Below are 25,806 nucleotides of genomic sequence, written 5' to 3' on the forward strand. Positions count from 1 at the left end.
ACCAACACGATGGACATGAGTTTGAGCAGGCTCCAGGACTTGGTGATGGACGGGGAAGCCTGGCATGCTGCCGTCAATGGGGTGGCAAAGAGTCAGATACGACTGAATGACTGAACTGAACTGAACGCTGTAATGGCCTTAAGAAGAAATGACTAGGAGGATACAGAGCTCCCTTAGAATCTGAAGGACTAAAGAGGAAGCATCTGACAACTAACTAGTGAGTTTTCCCATGAGACCCAAGATTCTCCACCACAGTTCATCTTCATCATTGCTGAAATGTATTGTAACTTATTTGCATTAATAGAAGTGGAAGAACTGAAGTTTGAAAACAATTTACTTCCCTCCCTCTTCTTAAACTAGGCTGGATTCTAGGTTACTTCTACAAAGTCACTCCTGCCCACTTATATTCCAATATACTTTGTTGAGATAGGGGTACAACTGATGGGTCTGGAAGCTGGGCATAAGTCCCAGTTTACCTTATCTTCACTTCCACCCTGGAAGAAAGATGAGCTTGTGAATATTATTTATTGTGAGGTTGGGAGGATACAGAGAACTGCCCTCCTAGACTATAAGCTAGTCCAGAGTAGGGACCATGACTTTTCATTTTGTGTCTACCCAGTGTCTAGGTGGAAGGAAATGTGACAAAAACTTTTAAAAAGGACTGAAGGAAACAGAAAAACCAAGGGAATAAAGGAAGTTTATTATTTACTTTCTTAGAAACTGCTGACTTAATTTGGTTTTTAACTCAGATAAGGGGGGCGGGAAACATCAAGAATAGCTGTTTAAAGACTGTGGGAGAGTGGATGAGTTCTAAGTTCCTATTCAATTCTTTGATCTATGATTATCAGTTTTATGGCACCCCACTCTAGTACTCTTGCCTGGAAAATCCCATGGACGGAGGAGCCTGGTAGGCTGCAGTCCATGGGGTCGCTAAGAGACGGACACGACTGAGCTGAGCGACTTCACTTTCACTTTCACTTGCATGCATTGGAGGAGGAAATGGCAACCTACTCCAGTGTTCTTGCCTGGAGAATCCCAGGGATGGCGGGGCCTGATGGGCTGCCGTCTATGGGGTCGCACAGAGTCGGACACGACTGAAGCAACTTAGCAGCAGCAGCAACAATACGTTTAAGTGATTAATGGCATTTAATGAATATGTATTAAATAGAATCATAATCTAAAATAACACCATGGCAGAAATGAACTGATGTTTCTGCTAAAAATTGAACTGGTAGTTTTATGAAGACACTGGTAACAGGTTTGCAAAATGCAGCTTCAGACTGCTGCCCTGCTGGATCTCTGTGGCTTAAATGGCCTGGTACAGGTACCTTGCAATTTTTTTCCTTTCAGAGCAAAAGAAATCACAGAACCTTGCTGGGCTAACTTCTAGACAAAACTCAAATTTAAAGTAATTTATTGGGGGTGGATTAAAGGGTTTTTTGTTGTTGTTGTTTTGTTTTAGTTTTTCCCTAAGAGAATCCAGAGAGCTATTTCTGTTTTGTAGAGATCACAAAAGCCAGAGCTGCAGAAACTCAAAATTCAAACAGATAAAGGTGAAGAAAGGAGAGAGGAAACATTACAACAATAACCTATGCTTGCCTCCCAGTATGTCAGTAATGAAAGATTTCTTAACTTTTTGGCTCTTCAAACTATACTGCACTCAATACTACAGTAGGAACTGACTTATCCAAGATTAGTTGTTAATGTCTTCTGATTATTTGATGTAGTTCTAAGCTCAAAGGCTTTTTTGCCTCCTCTGCAGTACCTTGCTTGGAACAAAGCTGTGCTTAATGCACATTACCTTGATTTCACCAAGTATATAAAAACCAGAACAGTTGAGTAACTTTTATTGGGAAGGAAAAATAACATTTTTAGTCTTTTTTTTTTTTACATGATTTTCATGAAGAGGCCAACTCTTTGCCCATTGATACCTATCCAAATGCTATGACACGGCAAAACTGAGATCACATAAACTGGTTTGTTTGCCCGTTTAATTTTGCCCACGATGCAGGAATATAATTGGGTAACACCCTTAAAATCCTACTGCAAGTAAGCATACTTTCTCTACTCCCCCTGTGATATGCCATGAACCCATTTGTATAGACTTTTACTCACTGAAAGTACAATAAATATTTGTCGATTGATTTGGTTGATGCAACTGTAAGCCTTGTTTTCAGTTCAAAGTCTTCATTTTACTGATGATCTAAAAATACTAACTCCTGTACATCCAATGTCTGGATAATGTCCTGCTTCTCGAACACACACCCATTCACCCTTTACCCCAACCCGCTCTTCGCAACGGAGCTTGTTGTGGGGAGGACGTTTCAGGAGGGTATTCAGCAGGAGGAAAGACCGACAGCGCTACAGGAGCTGTCGAGGTGCTCGATAGCAGCTTTCCGGCTCAAAAAAGAGCAGCGCGTGCGGGGGGTGGGGTGGAGAAAGAGGAAACTTCATCAAAGATACAAGTGACAACTCCCAGTGGCGTCTAGCTAGATTCCGATCCGAAGCGGAAAAATGAAAAGGTTAGAAAATACTGGCAAGGTGGTATCTCCAGCCATATTTAAATTCACGCTGTACTAGTAACAACCTTACCCAAGCAAGCCCATCTTGCCTCTTGGAGTCGGGAGAGGGGCCCCCACGAGTCCGGAGTAATAACTAGGGGAGCCTACTGTCTGCGTAGACTTCGCCAGAGGAAAGGAGCCGAGGGGTCCGGCCCTCCTCGGCAATCCAGGAAACCCCCTCCCGCGCGCAGGTGGGCGGGCGCCCCTGGCCACGCGGAGGCAGAGCGAGGAGAAGGGGTACCGGTGGCCCTCCCAGCGACCCCCGCCAGTCCCGCCAGGGGGAGCGTCTGCGCCCGACGGCCGGCGGCTGGGACCCGGCGGGCGGTGCAGGGCGGCGGCTCGGCGGCGCGGCTCCCCTCCCGCGTCCCCACCCCCTCCCCGCCCGCCCCCGGCGCGGCCCTGCCCGCCCCCTCCGCCCCCTCCCGCGGCGCCATGCGCAGACTCAGTTCCTGGAGAAAGATGGCGACAGCCGAGAAGCAGAAACACGACGGACGGGTGAAGATCGGTCACTACATCCTGGGGGATACGCTGGGGGTCGGGACCTTCGGCAAAGTGAAGGGTGAGGACCCCCGGGGCAAGGCTCGGCCCCCCGCCCAGGATCCAGGAGATTTCCGCCTTTCGCACCTCTTCATCCTCCCCCGCCCCTTGCGTTCCTGGTCTCCCGGGCTCCGCAGCCCCTGTCCTGCTCCGGCGCGAGCAGAACCCGAGGCCGCCGCGGGACTGCGGCGCAGCCCCCCGCCCGCTGTCCGCGGCGGGTGGGGGTGAGGTGCGGACTGGTCGCCATGGCGACGGTGCGGCGGCTGGAGGGGCTTGTACGTGAGAGGGGCGGGGATGCGGAGGTGCTAACTTTCCCAGGCCCGACAGTCGCGGGCAGCGCTGAGTGCTCCCTTTGCTGGGTCCGGGCGCTGGGGTCTCGGCGGGGAACCCGGGAGAGGCGGCCTCCTATTCGACCCGGCTGTGGTTCCTCGGATCAGGGCCAGCCCATCGCCTCCCTGGCCGTCCTCGGCACTGTCCGTATTTCTGTCCTCTTCAGGAGACTGTTGGCTTACCTGCCCTAGCTGGCTGACAGGTGTGAAATGTGTACGCCCCCGAAGTAAGGTTGCTTTGGAGGTAGTTCACAGAATTTATTAAAAAAAAAAAAAAAAAAAAGGCCGTCTCGTCGGAAAGAATCACTGATTCTTTTTTTCGCAGCGGTTAATGATTATAAATTGGTCCTATATGTATTTGCGATCTATGGTTTATGGTCTGAATGCACACCCGGTGTCCTCAGTGTTTCTTAATTACCAAACCCGGTAGGCAGATTTTTCCTCCGGATAGTGTTTATTCATTGATGCAATTCGCTTCCGTTTATTTTCACAAGATATTTATATTTTAATGAGTAGTTTAATGTTCATCTGAATTTTTTTTTTTTTTTTTCTTTTTTGAAGAAAAGTGGAATCGCTTTTTCTTGTGTTTCAGTACTGTATTCTGGAAATAACAAACTTGCCCTTCAAGTCACCAGTTCTGGCACAAAGAGTTTAATTGCAAATTTTGTGAGGCATAAATATTTTTTCTTTGAAATAGTTGACTCTGCTATTAGGAATGTAGAGGAAGGAAGTATGGAACTGATAAAAATTATTATTCATTGGCTTTGAATAAAGAATAGCCTGTGACTTGCATATAATAAGCTCTTGGTAAATATTTGAAAGAGAAAATAGTTTGTGAAAGTCTGTACAGTGAATTAACTAACCGAGCCTTGCTCTATCGGAGCTAAATAAACATTTTCTGATTTTATCTAGGGATGGAAGAGGAGAGCCCTTTCTTCTCTTGCTCTTCCTGAGTCATAGAACTGGAAAATTGCTGTATAGCCCACAGGGAAGCAACTGCCTAAACCTTCTTAAGAAAATCAGCAAGGCCAACAATGTAAGAAAGTAAGAAGCAAATGCCAGAATAGGGTAATTACAGCTATTAGGGTGGGTTTGTTTTGGGGGCCAGTAAGATGTTTCTGTGCTTTTGAAGTTACTTATTTTTGACGATGTTGTTTCTTTACTTGTTAGCCATTACAGACTGCTTTCAGTTTGTAAATACTGAAGTACTCACTATTGCCCCCCAAATAGTAATGACAGCTTTGTTGCCTTCACTCCACCCAGGGTTCTGCTTGGATTAGCGTGCTCATTGTTCTCCTAATTCAGACCTGAGTAGAGTCAGGTCTCACGTTCTTATGTGCTAGGTGGCTTTTGGCAAGGTAGATGGTAGATAGGAAAGCCAGAGGATATTCCTCATTTCCTGGGTTTGATCTGTGATGTGGTAGTGACATGAATCCCTCCAGTGACTGCTATTCCTTAACCTTCACTCCCCACACCTGCCTCTCTTGAAATAACACACGCTGTCAGAGTCAACCATCTCTCCAAATATAGAAAGGCCAGTGTTAGTCAGAGGATCATAGGTTTCATGGATCGGGTTCCTTTGTTCATAAATACATTAACTGATGGTGGTCAAAGTCTTCAATCACAGCCTTTTTAAAGTTGTTAAAACAGTTGAAATGCTTCCTGCCCCCAAATAATAGAAAATTCAACACAGCCCAGCCAAGAACATCTTTTCTGTGGTTGTGTCCAGGGCGAGGAAGCCCCAGCATCGCCCTCAAGAGTCTTACTGGCTCAGTCAGTCCGTCTGGCCAGGATTATTATGTGCTAATTGGTTTAGGCTTGTGTTCCTATAGGGCAGATGGCATTACCCTTGAAGGAAGAGCGCCCCCTCTCCGACGTATGGGTGGGAGGGCATCTTCTGAAGTACTTGACTAGTATGGGGAGATAGGGTAGACACCTGCACAGAAACGGGGTTTTTTTTTGGAAGAGAGAAAGGGGGACCTAGATGCTTGGTGAACATGCATAAATAACCACTATAGTGATGACATGTTAACTTACGGTAGCCAAGAATTTGACCGGAATTCTTACAAATTATATGATTAGCCACATATTTCAAAGGAGGCAGTTTGGAGGAGATAGAGCTTTTTAGTCATACACACTGGTAAATTTAACATAGAAAGAGAGTCTAATAAAAGATGTGATATCATATCATTCCCAATATGATATTCTTATAGGAAACTTATTGAGGGGATGGGGAGGACTGCAGATTCATAGGCATTATTTTGTTTCTTGTTAAGGTTTAAAAAATCCTTTGGTAACTTAATGGGAACATTTTGAGGGGAAACTTTAGACAACTAGGGTTAGTTTGGAATTATGCTTGAATTATTGTTTCCAAGATACCTTTTTTCCACCCCCTTGATTGTCGAGGGGTTGGTCTCCACTCCCTTGTGGGTCTACTCCCCTTTCCTCCCAGGAAGAACATTTATAAAAGCATGGATGAATAGAGTTATTATTGCAGTAAATATAAGTGGAAGTTTTTGCTCATTTTCTAAGAGAAGATACTTCTTCAGTAGGATGGGTAATCTTTCCCAAATGAGTTTTTATACATATAATCTGTTTATTAAGTTGATGAGTATTTTATACATGAAACTGAAAGTTTAGGTAAATAGGTGACTTCTCTTTGAAGTTATTAAAAAAAAAAGTTATTTAAAAACTTTTAAGTAAAAAAGTCTAGATATGAATTAGAGCTATATATACCAGTATGGGTGAATCTCAAGTATATAAGGTTAGGCCACAAAAACAGAAGAAGTTGAAGAATATGTCCAGTCATGTTATTCATATAAAATTTAAAAACATGAAAAAAGACTCATACATTGCTGACAGGAGTACAAATCGGTACCACCTCTACAGAATATGACAGTATTTCTAAAACTAACCCAGCAATTCAGCTTCTAGGAATTTATCCTGTAGGTATATGGAATAATGAGTTATTCATTGCCATATTGTTTGTCAGTACAAAAGACTGGAAGTAACCTTGCTAGCAGGACAATAGTTAAATTATGGTTTACCCATACAGTGGTATATACCTTGGAAACATTAAGAAAAAAAAAAAAAAAAAAGGAAGACTTCATATAATATAGGGAACAATTTCCAAGGTGTATTTTTAAGAGAGAAAAAAAATAAAGATAATCAACAAAGTGTATAGCATACCTGCCATTTGTGTATAAAGAGCAGGGGCAAATTAAAGTATCTGAGTGTAACCATGTGCATCTGTATACAGTGTTTCTTTAAAGACACACATGAAACTGTGTTTCAGTAGAAACAACATTACACATGTTCAGGGGAGGGGAACTAGGTTGTAGGAGGACATGTCACTGTATATCTTTTTATATTTTTGAATCTGCATGAATTCATTATGAATTCAAAAGAATATATAAATTGTTTGTGAAAATAAACATATGAAAAAATTGTTACTATATCATCATATATGTGGGAAAAACAAACCACATTCAAGATAATGGTAACCTCTAGGGAGAAGGAAAGGAGGAAGGAATCTGGGAGGAGTCAGACTGGGCTTCAGTTGCATCTTTAATGTTTATTGCTTAAGTGGCTATTGGGTGGAACATGGGTGTTTGCTTTGCCTTTTGGGATGCCTGAAATGTTTTGTTAAGAAAAGGTACCTTTCTCAAATTTCCACCTATAGTTTTAAAATTCATCCCTCTCCAGCCAGAATTCAGTTATTTCACTGATACTTTTAGCAGTGAGGGGTTTTTTTTTTTGTTTTTCAATTTTAGAGTGAAAATGAAATGGTTGGGTGATTAGAATATCTTTAGTAGACATTTCTATCTTTGTGGCAACTCTTTATCAGTGTTTAAAATTCTCTCTTTCAACGTATGATCTTACTTTACTTGAGGATTACATATCTGATTAGAAGAGCATGTTTACAGAGTTCTACAGTTAGACAAAGTTCCTTTTAGAAAGCAGTAACAGGTTGTTAGCTAATGTTTAGTTGACTCATCTGTTGCTGTTGTTGTGAGGGAGATAGTGTGAATTGTGGTAACCTTTGCTGTGAGTGACTCAGGTCTTCCATGGCAGAAATACCTGTCTTCCATTTCACCCAAAAGCCACATCTTGCTATTACTGTAAAACAGTGACGTCTGAAGAGTAAAGTTTTAAGCTTTGGACCAAGGGAGAAATATTTCAGAAGTGCATATATCCTTGACAAAGTCCATGTACTGTACTGATTGACTTATGGAGCAGCAGTTAATTTGGCTGCAACTGAGTTTAGTCACTGGAGAATCTTTAGCTTAGTTTTGAGGAAACAGTTCAGATTTTGATATTGTTGTCAAGGCTTCTTTCCCTTCACAGTGCACACTGATGGTGCTGTACAGTGGATAGGTCCCAGACTTGGAATTCTTCCAACTAGAAGACCTGTTCTGCCTTGATCACTTAATAACTTTATTTCAATGAGTTAATCTCTCAGAGCCTCATATTACCTGGATCATAGGTTTATTGTGAAAACCCACAGCCTTGACTAGATGGACCTTTGTTGACAAAGTAATATCTCTGCTTTTTTTATGTTGTCTAGGTTGGTCATAACTTTCCTTCTAAGGATTAAGTGCCTTTTTATTTCATGGCTGCAGTCACCATCTGCAGTGAGGCTCAAATGTGATCTTGTGTTTCCTAAGCTATAATAAAATAACTATATTTTCAAAAGTATTATGCTACTGAAATTCTAATATTGAACTATGTTGGCAGTGGGTTCAAGGCAGATATCGTTGTTCCTATAAGTAAGGAAAGCATAACATATTAATCATATGATGGCTGGAAAATTAGCGAGATTTTGCTGGGAAGAAAAAGGGAAAAAAATAATAGGAGATACTGCCTTCTCTTAAAAAGAAAACATTTGGAGTCCTCAGTGTTCAAGTTCAGTTCAGTCACTTAGTCGTATCCGACTATTTGTGACCCCATGGACTGCAGCATGTCAGGCCTCCCTGTCGATCACCAACTCCCAGAGTTCACCCAAACTCAAGTCCATGAGTCGGTGATGCCATCCAACCATCTTATCCTCTGTTGTCCCCTTCTCCTCCTGCCCTCAATCTTTCCCAGCATCAGGGTCTTTTCCAATGTGTGAGCTCTTCACATCAGATGGCCAAAGTATTGGAGTTTCAGCTTCAGCATCTGTCCTTCCAATGAACACCCAGGACTGATCTCCTTTAAGATGGACTGGTTGGATATCCTTGCAGTCCAAGGGACTCTCAAGAGTCTTCTCTAACACCACAGTTCAAAAGCATCAGTTCTTCGGCACTCAGCTTTCTTTACAGTCCAACTCTCGCATCCATACATGACTACTGGAAAAATCATAGCCTTGACTAGATGGACCTTTGTTGACAAAGTAATGTCTCTGCTTTTTTTATGCTGTCTAGGTTGGTCATAACTTTCCTTCTAAGGATTAAGTGCCTTTTTATTTCATGGCTGCAGTCACCATCTGCAGTGATTTTGCAGCTGCTGTTTCCACTATTTCCCCATTTATTTGCCATGTAGTGATGGGACCAGATGAGATGGCTGGATGGCATCACTGACTCGATGGACTTGAGTCTCAGTGAACTCCAGGAGTTGGTGATGGACAGGGAGGCCTGGCGTGCTGCAATTCATGTGGTCGCAAAGAGTCGGACACGACTGAGCGACTGATCTGATCTGATCTGATCTGATGGGACCAGATGCCACGATCTTAGTTTTCTGAATGTTGAACTTTAAGCCAACTTTTTCATTCTTCTCTTTCTCAGTGTTGGGACATTGTTTTCAAACCTTGGAGGAAAAAACCTGTATCCAGTTAAGACTGGGAAATACCAGATTAAACACTTGATGGGTTTCTTTCCAGTAGGGCTCTATCAGTGTTACTGTGTTAATATGCATAATAAGTTTCTAAAAAGGAGAGGAGACATCCTTTCCGAGACCACTTGATTTTGAAATCTTTTCCCATGAAGAGTCTCCAGTCCTAGTGTTTTGTAAAGCATACTTCAGAAAATTTATTCTAATAATTTTAGCTTTATGATTTTTCTAGCCCATTGAAAATTAGAATTCCTGAAATTAGAACATTGGAGAAGAGGCTGTGAATTGACTCCTGATAGACCGTGAAGGATGAAACACAACTTCAAAAAGTAGAAAACCCTAGGATCTGGCACATAATAGCCTGGAAGTAAGAAGTGCTATCTAGAGAAGTAACTCCCATGATGTCCCTGTGGTTCCCTGTCATCATGTGTTCCATTTAAGAATGCTTGGACACATGTAGTGCAGTTCAGAAAAATCTGTTTTCAAAAAAGATTACTTTTGTTAACTTGTTGATTTTGATGTGACTATCATAAACCTAGGGATTCCCATGTGGCTTGTGGTAGAGAATCTGCCTGAAATGCAAGAGACTCAGGGAATGCGGGTTTGATCCCTGGGTTGAGAAGATCCCTTAGAGGAGGAAATGGCAACCCACTCCATTTCTTGCCTAGAGAATCCCCATGGAGAGAGGAGCCTGGTGGGCTACAGTCCGTGGGGTTGCAAAGAGTCGGGCATGACTGAGCAACTAAACACAACAGAGCACACGTCCTAAACCTGTCAGTTTCTTAGGGCTGTGGTAACAGTACCACAAAGCTGGGTGACTTAAAACAAGTTATTTTGGAGTTCTGGAGGCCAGAAGTCCTGAAAGCAAGGGTTTAGTAGAGGCGCACTCCCTCTGAAGGCTTTAGGGGAGAAGCTTTCTTCCTCTTCCAGCCTCTGGTGACTCCTGGTGTTCCTTGGCACGTAGAAGCAAAACTCCAGTCTCTGCCTGTCTTCACGTGGTCACCTCTGTGTGTGCGTGCCTGTGTTCTCTCCTTTTCTTATAAGGACACCAGTCATTAGATATAGAGCCCACCCTAAATCTAGGATGATTTTATCCTGAGATCCTTAACTAACTATACCCCCCAAAACCCTGGTTTCAAATAAGATCCCATTCTGTGGTGATGGTAGATGTGAATTTGTGGGGAAGAGGGGACACTCTTTAACCCAGTACACTTGCATTATATTTTATGTGCTTTTATTTATTTATTTGGCTGCAGTGCATTGCTCGCAGGATCTTAATTCCCTGACCAGGGATCAAACCCAGGCCCAGCAGTGAAAGCCCTGAGTCCTAACAGCTGGATCGCTGGGGAATTCCCTATGTGCTTAGTTTTATGCTCTTCATTTCTGTCTTATGATGCAGTCACCCCTCAGAATACCTGAGGGGTTGTTTCTAGGAGCCCCCGAGGATCCCAAAAGGCCCAGATGTTCAAGTCCTTTTTATTAAGTGACATAGTATAGTGGGCCCTCCATACCCTCAGGTTCTACATCTAGGGATAAGGGGGCTAAATGTTTATCTGCTGAAAAAAATTCTAGTATTAGTGGACTCTTGCAGTTCAAACCCGAGTTGTTCAAGGATCAGTTGTAGATTTTTGAGTAACTTTTAAACAGATTTAATAGAATGAATAAAATATCTTTTTTGGTCTCTTGTTATAAAACATTAAAATTGATAAGCAGGTTTTTACTGCATGTGCATGTATTCTTAGTTGCTCTGCTGCTGCCACTAAGTCGCTTCAGTTGTGTCCGACCTGAACCCCGTGCGATCCCAGAGACAGCAGCCCACCAGGCTCCCCCATCCCTGGGATTCTCTAGGCAAGAACACTGGAGTGGGTTGCCATTTCCTTTTCCAATGCACGAAAGTGAAAAGTCAAAGTGAAGTCGCTCAGTTGTGTCCAACTCTTAGTGACCCCATGGACTGCAGCCCACCAGGTCCTCCGTCCATGGGATTTTCCTTAGTGGTGTCCAATTCTTTGTGACCCCATGAACTGTATCCTGTCAGCCTCCTCTGTCCAAGGAATTTTCCAGGCAAGAATACTGGAGTGGATTGCCAGTTTTCTACTTGAGGGGATCTTCCCAACCCAGGGATTGAACTTGCGTCTCCTGCATTAACAGACAGATTTTTTTTTTTTTTTACCTCTGAGCCACCTGCGAAGCCTATTAGAGTGGATTTATTTTCTCATACAGGAGAAAGGTCATAGTAGCAAGTGCCTGGCACATAGTGGGTGCAGGTACTCAATAACTATTTCTTAAATAAATGAATGAAGTTTTAGAGTAAGTCTTATTAGTTTGGAGAATTCAGTCTGTTATTCTTTTCAAAATTATAAGACTATGAATCAAGGGTTCCTCTTACATGTTCAACTTCTATATCTTTTATTAAAAGGATATTTATTTAGTATTATTATATATGTAATATTCTTTTGAAGATCATCTTTTAAAAAATAATCACATTTCACATACCATTTTTGGAAAAAGGACAAGTTTTTGAGACAGACATGGGTTCCTATTTTTGTTTTGTCAGTCACTAGCTATGTAACTTTGGGCAAGTTATTTCATCTTGGTTATTTCATCTTCCTGTACCTCAGTTACTTGTAAAGTGTTGCTAATAGTGCTAGTCTTCCAGGCTTGGGAGAGTTAGAGGCAGTATGTTTGGGTATAACGTGGGTATGTCATGAATATTAACTACTGAGTTGTATACTTAATTATGTTATGTATTATAAATCAACTAGATTTATATTTTTTTAAAATCGTAATCACTTAAAAAATATGATTTCAAATTAAGTCAGATAAACCTATTTTTACCTCTGTGCTCTTCTGTGACTGAATAAGTGTTTCTATAGTTTTTGGGTAGTAGGTGAAATCTTACTATGCGTATATACATCTAGCAATATCATGTTGAAAATTAACCAAAGTCAGGAAATGGGTTGAACTTTGGAAGCTAGGAATCTCTGGTGTTGACGGGAGGGGGGATGGAGCAGGTTAGTGAGATTGAAGCTTATGGGGATAGAAGCCAGGTGCATAGAAATTACAGCTATTTGAAAAACAAATGATAGTGTTAGTTGCTCAATTGTGTCTGACTCTGTGACCCCTTGGACTGTAGCCTGCCAGGCTCCTCTGTCCATGGAATTCTCCAGTCAAGAATACTAGGGTGGGGAGCGATTCCCTTCTCCAGGGGATCTTCCTGATCCCACCCAGGGATCGAACCCCAGGTCTCCTGCATTGCAGGCAGATGTCTCAGCCACCAGGGAAGCTATTGTTTAGTACTTATTGTGGACCTGGAAAAAGGCATTGTACTGAATCTAACTATAAAAGGGACAAATCAAAAAGCGGAGATAAAATTGGCTATACAGGGTTAATCAGAAACTTTAGGACTGGTTAGCTAGGAACGGGGGAGACATTTGGGAGCAATGGAAAATAACCTTAAATAGTAATAGTCATCGTTTTTTCATGAAGAAATTACTGTGCTGGGCATGATGGAAAGTGCTTTACAAGCCCTACTTCATGTCACCCTATGGGGTATGCGGTATTGTTATTTTGACTACAAAGTTGAAATAATTTAACTTGTTCAAGTCAAAGTTTAGTAACTAGAGAGCTTTCCACATGGCTGTTGCTTCAGACTTTGCTTCATTAACTTACTGGGAGTCATCTTTTTCTCCTATATTGGACCCCTTCTTAACTGAATACCATCTTGGCTTACTTCTTGATTTTGTTGGAATATAAATTCTCCACTGGACCCTTAGAAAAGACTTTGCCACTATTAAAAAATGTCTAAATTCTGTTATAACCATTGATTATCTGGGTATAATATTCAAAATTGAAAGGCAATTGCTTAAATTTTTTTCTTATTTTTAAAAATAGAAACTACATGCTCATGAACCAAAATTTAAAAGGTTCAAGGGTTTATAGAGAAAGTGTGTCTAACATGAGGGAGGTTTTTGGAATGAGGAAACTGTCCTGTATCTGATTATAACAGCGATGACACCAATTTCCACGTGTTACAATCCATAGAACTGCACACTGAAAGAGAAAAGCCCAGTTTGTATGTGTGACAGATTAAAAAGTGCAAAGTAAATTAAGAGAATTTAAAAGTATAAAAAGATAGAGAACAATAAAGAAGTTGCTTTCTTTCTCTCTGCCTTGGCCCTCCAACTTTCCTTTCTGGAAAAAACCACAGTAGTTTCTTATGTGTCTTCCCACTTGAAAGTGAAAGTATTAGTTATTCAGTCATGTCTGACTCTTTGCAACCCCATGGACTCTAATCTGCCAAACTCCTCTGACTATGGACTTCTCCAGGCAAGAATTCTGGAGTGGGTAGCCATTCCCTTCTCCAGGGGATCTTCCCAACCCAGGGATTGAGCCTGAGTCTCCTACATTGTGGGCAGATTCTTTACTATCTGAGCCACAAGGGAAGCCCATACTTAATCACTCTTAAACACTCAGGGGTAAATCAGGCAGAATTGGAAGGAACTTGGACTTGCTTAAGTATTTTTGGAGAATGCTAAGATTTCTACTCTTAGAATAGTTCTAAATATGTTATTAACCAAACCTGGCACTAATTTATTAAAATTATTTCTCCTACAGTTGGCAAACATGAATTGACTGGGCATAAAGTTGCTGTGAAGATACTGAATCGGCAGAAGATTCGAAGCCTTGATGTAGTAGGAAAAATCCGCAGAGAAATTCAGAACCTCAAGCTTTTCAGGCATCCTCATATAATTAAACTGTAAGATCTGATTATATTAAATATAGTCATATCATTTTTCCATCATTTTTGTTAACCTACTTAATCTGACAAGTGAGAAAAATGAGTGATATTTCTTCAGTTTATTCCTGAGAGTTTTAGAAGTTCTTCCTATTCATGTATTTATCTAACCCCATTCATGGTCACTTACGCCTGAGTCCACATTTTGTCCTTGTGTTTATCAGCTGTTATATTTCTTACTTTCTGAGCTGATGCCCTTTTGATAGATGACTTTCAGTGCCCCCCTAATGCTATAGAACCAACAATGATTCACAAAACAAAAACTCCTGACCTCCAAATTTCCATGTGATATCAGTTAGCCTCACTAGAGACAACACAGTAGAAATTGTCCCTCACTCCCCTACACTGGTTCTATCTGATAAAACAAATAATAAATAGAATTTTAGAAATCCAGATTTCAAAAGGCAGTAGTACTACTGTTGTTTTACAGTTGCCAGTTGTAGGGTCTACAGATAACTTATTTACTGCTCGGCTTTATTATGCAGACTATAAATTAAAACCGTGTAGGCTTTTGTATTGAACTGGCTGACTCAAAATTTGTTTCACTCTCACCTCTTCTAATCTGTTGAAGTACCATAGTTTTAAATACCATCTTTGTGCCGACAGCCCTTAAGTATACATCTCCTGCTTTGAAACCCATTCCCTGGATTTCAGACTCCTATTCCTGCTATATTTTACATCTCCATTTGGGTGTCCACGAGGCACGTGAAACTCGGTATGGGTAAACCTGAACTCTTTATTACCCTCTTACATCTTCCACAGTTTTTACCATCTCAGGTGATAATCTGGTTTCTGAGGGCAGAAACTTAGGAACTATCCTTAACTTTACTATTTCTCTCACTTCCCAACCTCCATTCCATCTCTTCCTGCAAAAGTATATCTAGGATCTGATTCCAGTTCCTTCACTGTCATCAACCCGGTGTGGGCCCCTTCATTTCTCTCATGGACTACTGCAGTAGCCACCTGCTTCTACCCTACTGCCCAGTCAGTTCTTCACATTGCCACCGTCAGCCAAAGTTATTACCCTTCTAACCGGCCAGGCCACTTGACTGCTTTGCTTAAAACCTTCATTAGCTGTCTCTCTGCCAGAGAATAAAAGCCACAGCCTCATCATGGCTTTGTAAGGTTCTGTGTCCTCTGGTACCAGTTGCCTCTTTGACCCCACATCCTGTCTTCTCTCTCCCAGCTTACTCAGCTCTAGCCTTCCTACTATTGCTCAGCCATGCCAGGCAGGCTTCCCCCTGCGGGCCTTTGCACTTGCTCTTCCCTCTGCTTGGTTCACCTTCTTGGTAATGGCATAGTTTGTTCCCTGATTTGCATTAGGCTCTGTTACATGTTACTTTATCAGAGAGGCCTTCCTTGAACACCCTGTATGAAAGATTTCCTTCCCTTAGTTTGCTTTATTTCTCTTCATAACATGTTCTACCACCTGAGATATTGCTTTTTTATTTAGTGTCTGTTTCCTGGCTCCTGGAAAATAAACTCCGTGAGAGCAGAGAATCTGTTTTGTTCACTGCAGTTTTCCCAGCTTCTAGCACAGTGCCTGGTGTATTATAGACACTTAGTAGATATTTATTGAGTGAATGAATATACATGTTTTAATACTGGTAGATAATGTTTTCTCTCACCAGGTACCAGGTCATCAGTACACCATCTGATATTTTCATGGTGATGGAATATGTCTCAGGAGGAGAGCTATTTGATTATATCTGTAAAAATGGAAGGGTAAGCAGTTCTGATTTAATCCTGTATATATTTTGTAACTCCCCTTATCCTTTATGAGCATCAGAATATTAGAAAGCAATTCTGTTAAGAGTTCTATTTAATAACCAGTCCCCTTAGTCACATATTTGCCTAGAATCATAGACTTGTTAGAGCTAGGAAGGATCTTAAAGGTTATATCCTTAGCCTACTTACACATATATGGAAACTGAGACAGATTTTTTTTTTTGCTCAAGGTCACTTGATTTATCAGTAATAGGATTAGATTGAGACCCTAGAACTCAGGATCTTCAGACTTAGCTTCTGGGGAATATGAATACTTGTAATATATATCTTAAAGTATGTATTTAATCCTTAAAAAACATATTATTTAATACTTAGAAATCTGGGCCTTGCTAGTCAACCCCTGCTGCTGCTGCTAAGTCGCTTCAGTTGTGTCCGACTCTGTGCAACCCCAGAGACGGCAGCCCACCAGGCTCCTCTGTCCCTGGGATTCTCCAGGCAAGAACACTGGAGTGGGTTCCCATTTCCTTCTCCAATAGTCAACCCCTAGCCACATTTAAATTGCATTCATTTTTGGTTTCAGAAATCTAATGTACCTGGAGTAGTAAAAACAGGCTCCATTAAGGAGGTAGGAATTAGACTTAAAGAATTTAGAGTTGGAAGGAACTTTAGAAGACATTTTGAACAGTATCTTAAGTTACAGATACAAAAACAGAACATTGCCCCTACCATACTTTTTCTCATACCCAGAGTATGTGGTATGCAAAAACCTCTTCTGGAGGAGCCTCATCAAGCACTGAGAAGCCAATTGTTTTCCCTCCCAATCTAAAGTTCTTTATATCATTCATTCATTTGTTCTGCGTAGCATATCTGTTCACTTTCATCAAAATCAAAATCATTAACCAAGTTAATTTTGATTTTACCATTTCTTAACATGATTCATTTCAATTTCAAGTCTTTCACTTGTCTTTTTCACCCCCTGCTTCCTCCACCAACCCCCTGCCCCCATCCCTGGCACCAATGTTCTGCCTAAAAAATGGGAAAAGACACAAGTTGAATTGGTGTCTTGCCTTCTTATCTTTTCCATTTTTCATGTCCTGATCATTTTGCTTTACATTATGGGAACTGTGCTCAATTTTACCCATTGCATATTAAAATTCCAGCTGTCATTTTTTATTTCTTGTTTTCTGAAGTCATCTTTCTTTAAATAGCCTATTTTTTTGTTCCACAGAGATAATAAACATCTGTTTGAGGATGCCAATTTCCTTAAAATTTTTTTTCTTTTCTTTCCTTCATTGCTTCTGTACCTTCTGTGTTCCCTGCTTTTTTCTGTTCATTTTATTGGTGTTTGTCTTTTGTGCATGACCCTTGCTTAGATATCTGGTGATTGTGGGTTGTCCACTCATATTTGAGAGTGAAATTCTAAATGCCAAGGTCTGGAGGGTGGAATTTATTAATTGATGGATCTTCCCATCGGTTGAATGGGTAGGGACCTGTCATTTACTAGGGAACACCAAATGTCAATAATAAACAATATTTTTTCCTTGCTGAGATAGTTGCTCCAGAAGAAATCTTCCAGTTGCCTTGAGGGTGTGAGCTTAGCTGCCAGGGCTTTGTGAGCTAAATGGGGAAAGGTCCAGAAGGCTCACTGATTCCTATGCTGACTTTCATTTAAGCCCCATATTCTCCATGTGGTGCCTCATTCCTGCTCTAGTGTCCTTGAGGAGCAGGGCTGGTTTAGCCTTCAGTTCAGTTGAGTTCAGTTCAGTCGCTCAGTCGTGTCCGACTCTTTGTGACCCCATGAATTGCAGCACTCCAGGCCTCCCTGTCCATTACCAACTCCCTGAGTTCACTCAAACTCATGTCCATTGAGGCAGTGATGCCATCCAGCCATACATCATCCTCTGGCATCCCCTTCTCCTCCTGTGCCCAATCCCTCCAAGCATCAGAGTCTTTTCCAGTGAGTCAACTCTTCGCATGAGGTGGCCAAAGTATTGGAGTTTCAGCTTTAGCATCAGTCCTTCCAAAGAACACCCAGGACTGATCTCCTTTAGAATGGACTGGTTGGATCTCCTTGCAGTCCCAGGGACTCTCAAGAGTCTTCTCCAACACCACAGTTCAAAAGCATCAATTCTTCAGCACTCAGCTTTCCTTACTAAAGAGTAAATCATGGCTCTTATTCCCCAGTAAGGGTGGCGAGCTTAAAATTTCTTTCTTCAATCAGCTGTCCTGTTTTCAGTCCATTTCTCACTTATACCATCAGAAATTCCCAACACTTCTAATATCTAAGCCCTTCAAGAAGTCTGTGTGCAGATGAGTTTATCATTGAGTTCCACCCCTAGAGGCTTAGGTTTCAGCTTTCTATGGTTAGCCAAATCTTTATCGCTGTTCATCTACCGTCTTGCTTAGTGACTCCCCTCAATTATTGCCGTCTCTTCTCTTGCTCTTTTGTCTTTATATGCTGTCATCTTAGTGATGTTCCATCATGTTTAAATGGAAATATGCTTTCACTTTTCTAGTCTTTCTTTATAGACTTCCCCTCCTTGATCCTTTGTACTGTATTTATTAATATAGTATTGAATACAATTTTCATTTTTGTAGCCTAGTTATTTTACTGCTTGTATTTTGTTTACTCCGTTAATTTTCTTCTCTTTCACATTTAGAACACATTGTTCTTTTCATTTAGTATATTTATATATGGAGTTGTATTAGAAAATGAACTTATATTTCTTCTAGAAGTAAATTAGATTGCTAATCATTATTACCTGCTCTTGAGGAAGGGTATCTCTTATCTCTTTGATAGTTTTGGTTTTGCTTTCAAAAGAATTTACTGGTTCATCTTCCAGATTATCTATTACCATTTAAGGTATAGGAACCTGGTTTTAGAATGCTAATTTGTGACCTGTGTTAAAGAACTGCATGTTAGTGTCCTTTACCTAGAGGATTAATAGCTTATTTATTAAATATGACTTCTTGGGAGCAGGCATATCCAAGTAATGGTTTTCACTTATGGAAAAAAAATCATAAAATAAGAAAATGTGGATAAATGGAAAGAGAAGTTTTTAAAAAATATTTTTAAAAATGTAGTACAGCATAAGATATAATTTTTTCAGTAAGTGGAGTAAAGATAAATGCTATTATATTTTATAAAGGCTTCCCTGCTGGCTCAGCTAGTAAAGAATCTGCCTGCGATGCAGGAGACCTGGGTTTGATCCCTGGGTTGGGAGGATGTCCTAGAGAGGGAACAGCTACCCGCTCCACTATTCTGGCCTGGAGAATTCCAGGGACTGTATATGGTCCATGGGGTCGCAAAGAGGCAGACACTGAGCAACCTTCACTTTCACTCTATTTTATAAAACAAACGAATTAGGGTTTTTCTTTTTTTTTTTTAATTAAAATACCTTTTATTTCAGAAGCTAGGATAACATGGTTGCTTGCTAATTCATTAACGATGCTTAAATGTTGCTTTCTCATATGGTTCAAACCAGTATTCCCCACCCCAACATAATTCTCTGTGCCTTTGTCCTGCTTTGTTTTTCTCCAGAACACTCTTATTCTTTTTATTTATGTGTCTATTGTCTTTAACTAGATTAGGGCCTCTTTTTATCATTGCTATATCACGAATGTCTAAAACAGTGCATGGCACATTGAAGGTATTCAAAAAATATTTTTTTAAAGAATCAGAGTAAGTATTTGTAATTTATAGGAGAAAACATGCCTAGTTTCAAGTAAAAATTGAAATTATTCGCAATAGCACATGATATTTAGATGAGAACAAGCTATTAGAGTATAGTCATGAGAGTGATAATATGAGAAAATTGAGTTACCAATTTGAGTTCTAAGATCCTCCTAGCATTTCTGTTTTGTGCGGCCTGTACCAGCTCCCCATTTGAAAAGCATCTCATGAGTGAGGTTCATTGGGAAGGTTCTTGCATTTTCACAGTTTTATAGGCTAGAGAATTATAGATAGACTACTTTCTTTTGAAAGATACACCTTTAAGTTGCCTCTCTGCTTTTTCTTAGCTGGATGAAAAAGAAAGTCGACGACTGTTCCAACAAATCCTTTCTGGTGTGGATTACTGTCACAGGCATATGGTGGTCCACAGAGATTTGAAACCTGAAAACGTCCTGCTTGATGCACACATGAATGCAAAGATAGCTGATTTTGGTAAGGAGATTTTTATGGTTTCATATATTCATTTAACAGACATCAGTAGGTTTCTTCAGGTAACTTGAATATAATCAATTGAATATCCCAAAGTAGTATATCCTCACTGTTAGTCTAGGAGCATATGAAAAGGAGTAAAAATAAGGAATTCTCTTTTCATAGCTTTATGTCTTTAAAACTGACTTTTATTACATTAGGCAGACAATTTAAATTGGCAGCATTAGCGACATCATCTGAAAAAAGACCATTATTTGTGAAGGAGAAGTTAGCAACCTATTTCCATGTGTTCTTTTGATCAACTATGGAGCAAGAGGAAAGAGACTGGGATGAAGTTACTCGGACTTTGAAAGCCAGAAGGCAAACTATGTGAACAAAATTATTTTTAAAAAATGAAAGTAAAGTATTTAAATGATAGAAAAGCATAATTTCAGCTTGAGGAAAATGTAATAAATTTGTTTTCCTATATAAATTGCCATTGATATTAAACCTAAGATAAAAATGAATCTCTGCAACTTTCTCTTGCTTAGTTTCAGTTCAGATCAGAGGAGATGCTTATAAATTTTATTTTCTTCAGTTTTGTATATATGATCTATTTTAGAGATTCACTAAATAGTTCGCAACAGCTCTGAGCTACTGAGATTTTTTTAAATAACTGGCTAAATTATTTGACTTCCTTATTCTTTAGTTGTCATTATTTTTATTCATTGTATTTTTGAGGAAGCAGAGTTTTCTTTTTTTGGCTGCACCTGTGATTTCCAAAATCACTGCAGATGGTGACTGCAGCCATGAAATTAAAAGATGCTTACTCCTTGGAAGGAAAGTTATGACCAACCTAGACAGCATATTAAAAAGCAGAGACATTACTTTGCCAACAAAGGTCCATCTAGTCAAGGCTATGGTTTTTCCAGTAGTCATGTATGGATGTGAGAGTTGGACTATAAAGAAAGCTGAGCGCCGAAGAATTGATGCTTTTGAACTGTGGTGTTGGAGAAGACTCTTGAGAGTCCCTTGGACTGCAAGGAGATCCAACCAGCCCATCCTAAAGGAGATCAGTCCTGGGTGTTCATTGGAAGGACTGATGTTGAAGCTGAAACTCCAATATTTTGGCCACCTAATGTGAAGAGCTGACTCATTTGAAAAGACCCTGATGTTGGGAAAGATTGAAGGCAGGAGGAGAAGGGATGATAGAGGATAAGATGGTTAGATGGCATCACCAACTCAATGGACATGAATTTGGGTAAACTCCGGGAGTTGGTGATGGACAGAGAGGCCTGGTGTGCTGTGGTTCATGGGGTCGCAAATAGTCGGACACGACTGAGCAACTGAACTGAGCTGAACTGAACTGTGACTTGTGGGATCTTAGTTTCCTGACCAGGAATTGAACCTGAGCCATAGCAGTGAAAGCGCTGAGTCCTAACTACTGGACTGCCAGGGAATTCCTGAGTTTTTTATTTTTGTAGTAGAACTATGAAGGAACTTGGATATTAAAAATTACTATTTTTTTTTTTTAAGAATCAGATCAGGGGTTAATAGAAACTTTGAATTTTAATTCTAGTCTACATTTTTTTCCCTAGTAATTTCTTTATTAATAAAACATGTCATTTTTTTTAAAAGTTTTTTATTTTATATTAGAGTATAGCCAATTGACAATATTGTGATAGTTTCAAGTGGACAGCAAAGGGACTCAGCCACACATATACATGTATCCATTCTACCCCAAACTCCCTTCTCATTCAGCTACCACATGACACTGAGCAGAGTTCCCTATGCTGCAGTAGGATCTGTTGGTTATCCATTATAAATATAGCAAGAGCATACATGTTGCTCTCAAACTCCCTATCTCTACCCGCTCTTCTACCCCACCTGGCAACCATAAGTTTGTTGTCTAAGTCTGTGAATCTCAAACTTGCCCAGTTTATTCTAATAAGCAAAATCACTAATAGCTTAATATGTATTCACTGAACTCCTGACCTTGCACTAACTTAACTGTTGAAACAGATTACAAGTTTTATGGCATAAAGGCACAATATTTGGGAACAATAAAGGATGTAGGATTCTGTTGAAAGAAAGAACAAAATGATGATTTATCACTTTAATGCAAACTCAGTTTTATTGTTTAATGGAATTTTGTTTTTATTTTTGTCCTTGGGAAATCTTGAGCGGTGAATTTTGTGCATTTTCAGGTCTTTCAAACATGATGTCAGATGGTGAATTTTTAAGAACAAGTTGTGGCTCACCCAACTATGCTGCACCAGAAGTAATTTCAGGAAGGTAGTGTTTGACACCTCCTCCCTGCCCAGTATATCTGTAATCATATTTTTCTCCTGGACTTCGTTAGTCTATAGTATAATACTCAATTCTAGTGAAAGAAATTTAAAGCTTATTCTTTTCTCATCCAAAAAGTGTTCTATTATAAGAATAAAACATTATAAGTGAATAAGGATTAAGAACTCCATTTATAAAGGGGGATATTGGTTTGCAAGTTAATATAATATTAGTTAAATGAGAGTACTCTCATTTTTTTCCCTGGTGGAAGAAATTGAAGGCTTAAAAACTAGCAAGTTTAAAAGTAAGACATTAAAAACTTGACTAATGCAGAAATATCTAGTAGTAAGAAATGGTTTACTATTTGCTTAGATGAGGAATTAAAAGTGTAATGTGTAGCTTTAATTTTTCAAATTAGCTTTAGCTTTTATGATAAGGTACTTTGGGGAATTGGACTGAAATATTGATAAAATCTTCACATTTCATTTATTTTTAATTTTCATTCTTTAAATCTTCTAGAGACTGAAATAAGAATTCTAGTCTCTCAGTTTATTTATACTAACTACCAGCATTAAGAACACGAAGATCTTAGTATAAGGCAGCTTTTTGAATAGTTTAGATGACAGTAAAATTTACTTTTTTGAAGAGGAATTGTTCTTCATTATACTACTGAAATAGAAAACAGAAGCTAAAGTTTGTTTACTAGTTTTTATAATTAACTTTTAATAACTTTTCATTCAAACCTCATTTCTTTGTTTGAATGTCTTACATCCTGATTTAGAATGCAGAAATGTTGTAGTATTTTCTTTCTATTTTCATAAGCCAGATAGCCTAGCCTACTCAGAGAAATTATGTTTGTGTTAAGGCATGGATATGAGTAAGGCAAAAATATCTAATTTTAGATTTATCAAGGTTCATCATTATCTTTTTATATTAGCAGGTAAATGTTAAAATTATTTCATGTGGGCTGTGTAAATTATTTGGGGAAGAAGACAAGTCAGGACCTGGATACTGGGGGCGTTGTTAATTAACTAAACAAAAAGATATGTAATTGTGCATATATATATAATGGGCCGTTACTGAAGTCTGTTTTCCCAGTTTGGATAAGGTCTTTCTGTGTGGTCTAGATGTATGGAAACCTTTACTTTCAAAACAGTATTTATTAGTCAGTTCAATAATTTATTTGACCAATTTAAAGAAACCCTTTCACTGAAGCCAGACTTTGAATGGGTTACCTAATTAGTCTGCAGCTAGTTATGTCAGTAGGGCTTCTCTACTGGCTCAGCGGTAAAGAATCCACCTGCTATGCAGGAGACCTGAGTTCGATCTTTGGGTCAGAAGATCCCTTGGAGTAGGAAATGGTAACCCAGTCCAGTATTCTTGCCTGGGGAATTCCATGGACAGAGGAGCCTGACGGGCTACAGTCCATTGGGTCGCAGAAGAGTTGGACACGACTTAGTGACTAAATAACAACAACAGTTAAGTCAGCAGGCTATAGAACAATGCAAATAAGAGTTTAAAGTCCTCTGCAAATCAGTTAGCTGGGCTTCATTCCACAGCTTCAGGCCCCTTTTACCTTGGTATAAGGTCTTGGGTAATTGGGGAGAGTGGGTTTATAGTCCATCACTATAGAACATTCCCAGTTTAGGAAAGATCACTTAATCTGTAACCAAAAAACAGTGGTTTTAAATTCCGTAATGATATGTTTGTTCAAAGTTTGGCCCTATTAGTTGGATATCATGAGGACAATTGTAAGGTAGTAAGGAGAAAATTTTAGCTATAGTCTGTAACTTTAAAAAAATTCTTAATTTTTGTTTCCCAAGATACTACTGATAGAATTAGTGCAGAATCTCTATGTGTAGTACATAGCAGTGACTTATAGAAACCATATTCTGACTAATAATTCTTTATAAAATACCTGTATTTAAAATGTATGATTAATTAATTGACTCTTAAGTTACTAATGATTGTTTAACCCAGTTGGTATTTCCTGTTGCAGATTGTATGCTGGTCCAGAGGTAGATATATGGAGCAGTGGGGTTATTCTGTATGCTTTATTATGTGGAACCCTTCCGTTTGATGATGATCACGTGCCAACTCTTTTTAAGAAGATATGTGATGGGATCTTTTATACCCCTCAATATTTAAATCCTTCTGTGATTAGCCTTTTGAAACATATGCTGCAGGTGGATCCCATGAAGAGAGCCACAATCAAAGATATCAGGTGATAAAGCAATCTGATTGTCAGATCTAACATTATCAGTCATATAAGTCAAGTGAAAGAGAAATTTGCAGAACAGTTTGTACAATGCAATCCCGTTTTTATATTAAAAATAGTGTATAGACTCAAACTTATTTTATCTTGATATTTAAAAATACTAAACTGGCTACCATTGGAAGTAAGATTAGGAGGAGGAAAGGCTTTCACTTTTTGCTTATGCTTCTTTATTTGTTTTGAAATTGTAACTGTGAACATTATATTACTTTTTAAATTAAAAAAAAAAAAGATGTAATGAAAAATAAAAAGGACCCTAGTTGGGTATTAGATTTGGTAGTGATTCTTTAAGATTTTCTGTACTATGCTTCATGTTTGACTATTACACATTCTCATACTTTTTCATAATAAATTTGGATGTTGCTGTTTGAGTTCTCATCTTACAAGTTACTGTATTTTTTCCTTTTGTACATCTCAAGGAATGAGAAAATTTTAATTCAGTCAATGACATGTTTGTTTTTGTAGTAGTATACATTGAATTACATATGAAATTACTGTTTTATAAGTAGAAAAGTCTACCAATATTGCCAGTTTCATGTGGTTCAACCTAATAGTTTGAATAAGGCAAAAGTGATGATGACAGATCTCAAATTTTAGCGGGTCACTTCTGATGACTATAACACTGCAAACTTTGCTTCTTCTACCATTGTTTTTCTTTCCTTTTTTCGTTAATGGAAATTTCTCTTTTGGTCTTCTAATGGCTATATAGAACATTTCTCTGAGATGGAAGGAGAAGGATGAAAGAAATCAGATGTGTATCTGGGACTAGTAAAGAAAAAAATATTACGGCAATGAAGAAGAAAGTGCATATGTAGAACTTAAAGTTTGATTGCTAAAATAGATAAACAATAAGGACCTACGTTATAAGCACAGGGGACCCTATTCAATACTGTGTAATGACCTATATGGGGAAGGAGTCTAAGAAAGAGTGGATATATGTGTAACTGACTCACTGTGCTGTACAGCAGGAAGTAACACAGCGTTGTAAACCAACTATACTCCAGTAAAAATAAAGCTTAATTCCTTTCCATTTAGTCCATATTCTGCAGACTGAAAAAGAGAATGAATGGCAGGTCATGACTTTACTACTAGAGAAGGACTGATCCATCTCTAAAATTTATATTTTAGAATATCTTAGTTAGAGGTGGTTTTTCTTGTGTTTTACATATTTTTTTCCAATTTAAATGAAATATGTGACAATTGGAAAAGATTTAGAAAACACCAAAAACATTAGAGAATTTAAATGATCTTTAATTCCAATATCCAGAAGATAATCTTTGTTCTTTGGGGTGTTTCCTCTCAATATTTTTAGTTTTAGCATATTTTTATATAATTCAAGT

General features: G+C 39.3%; 1 protein-coding gene across 4 annotated transcripts in view; it reads left to right on the forward strand.

The window, feature by feature from the left end:
- Positions 1-2,975: 2,975 nt before the first annotated feature.
- Positions 2,976-25,806, forward strand: part of PRKAA1 (protein kinase AMP-activated catalytic subunit alpha 1) — a 28,629-nt gene continuing 5,798 nt past the window's right edge. The window contains exons 1-7 of one of the 4 annotated variants that reach the window (XM_055555311.1): positions 2,988-3,120; positions 4,340-4,463; positions 13,853-13,994; positions 15,665-15,758; positions 19,782-19,926; positions 22,110-22,197; positions 24,191-24,415. In XM_055555311.1, the coding sequence (XP_055411286.1) occupies positions 15,699-15,758; positions 19,782-19,926; positions 22,110-22,197; positions 24,191-24,415 (518 nt within the window). In that variant the 5' untranslated portion in view covers positions 2,988-3,120; positions 4,340-4,463; positions 13,853-13,994; positions 15,665-15,698. Of the gene's footprint in view, positions 3,121-4,339; positions 4,472-13,852; positions 13,995-15,664; positions 15,759-19,781; positions 19,927-22,109; positions 22,198-24,190; positions 24,416-25,806 lie in introns of those variants that run through there. The other 3 variants (XM_055555310.1, XM_055555312.1, XM_055555313.1) reach the window with 3 other exon arrangements.

The sequence above is a fragment of the Bubalus kerabau genome, chromosome 18 (genome assembly GCF_029407905.1).
Source record: "Bubalus kerabau isolate K-KA32 ecotype Philippines breed swamp buffalo chromosome 18, PCC_UOA_SB_1v2, whole genome shotgun sequence".
NCBI classification, from domain to species: Eukaryota; Metazoa; Chordata; class Mammalia; order Artiodactyla; family Bovidae; genus Bubalus; species Bubalus kerabau.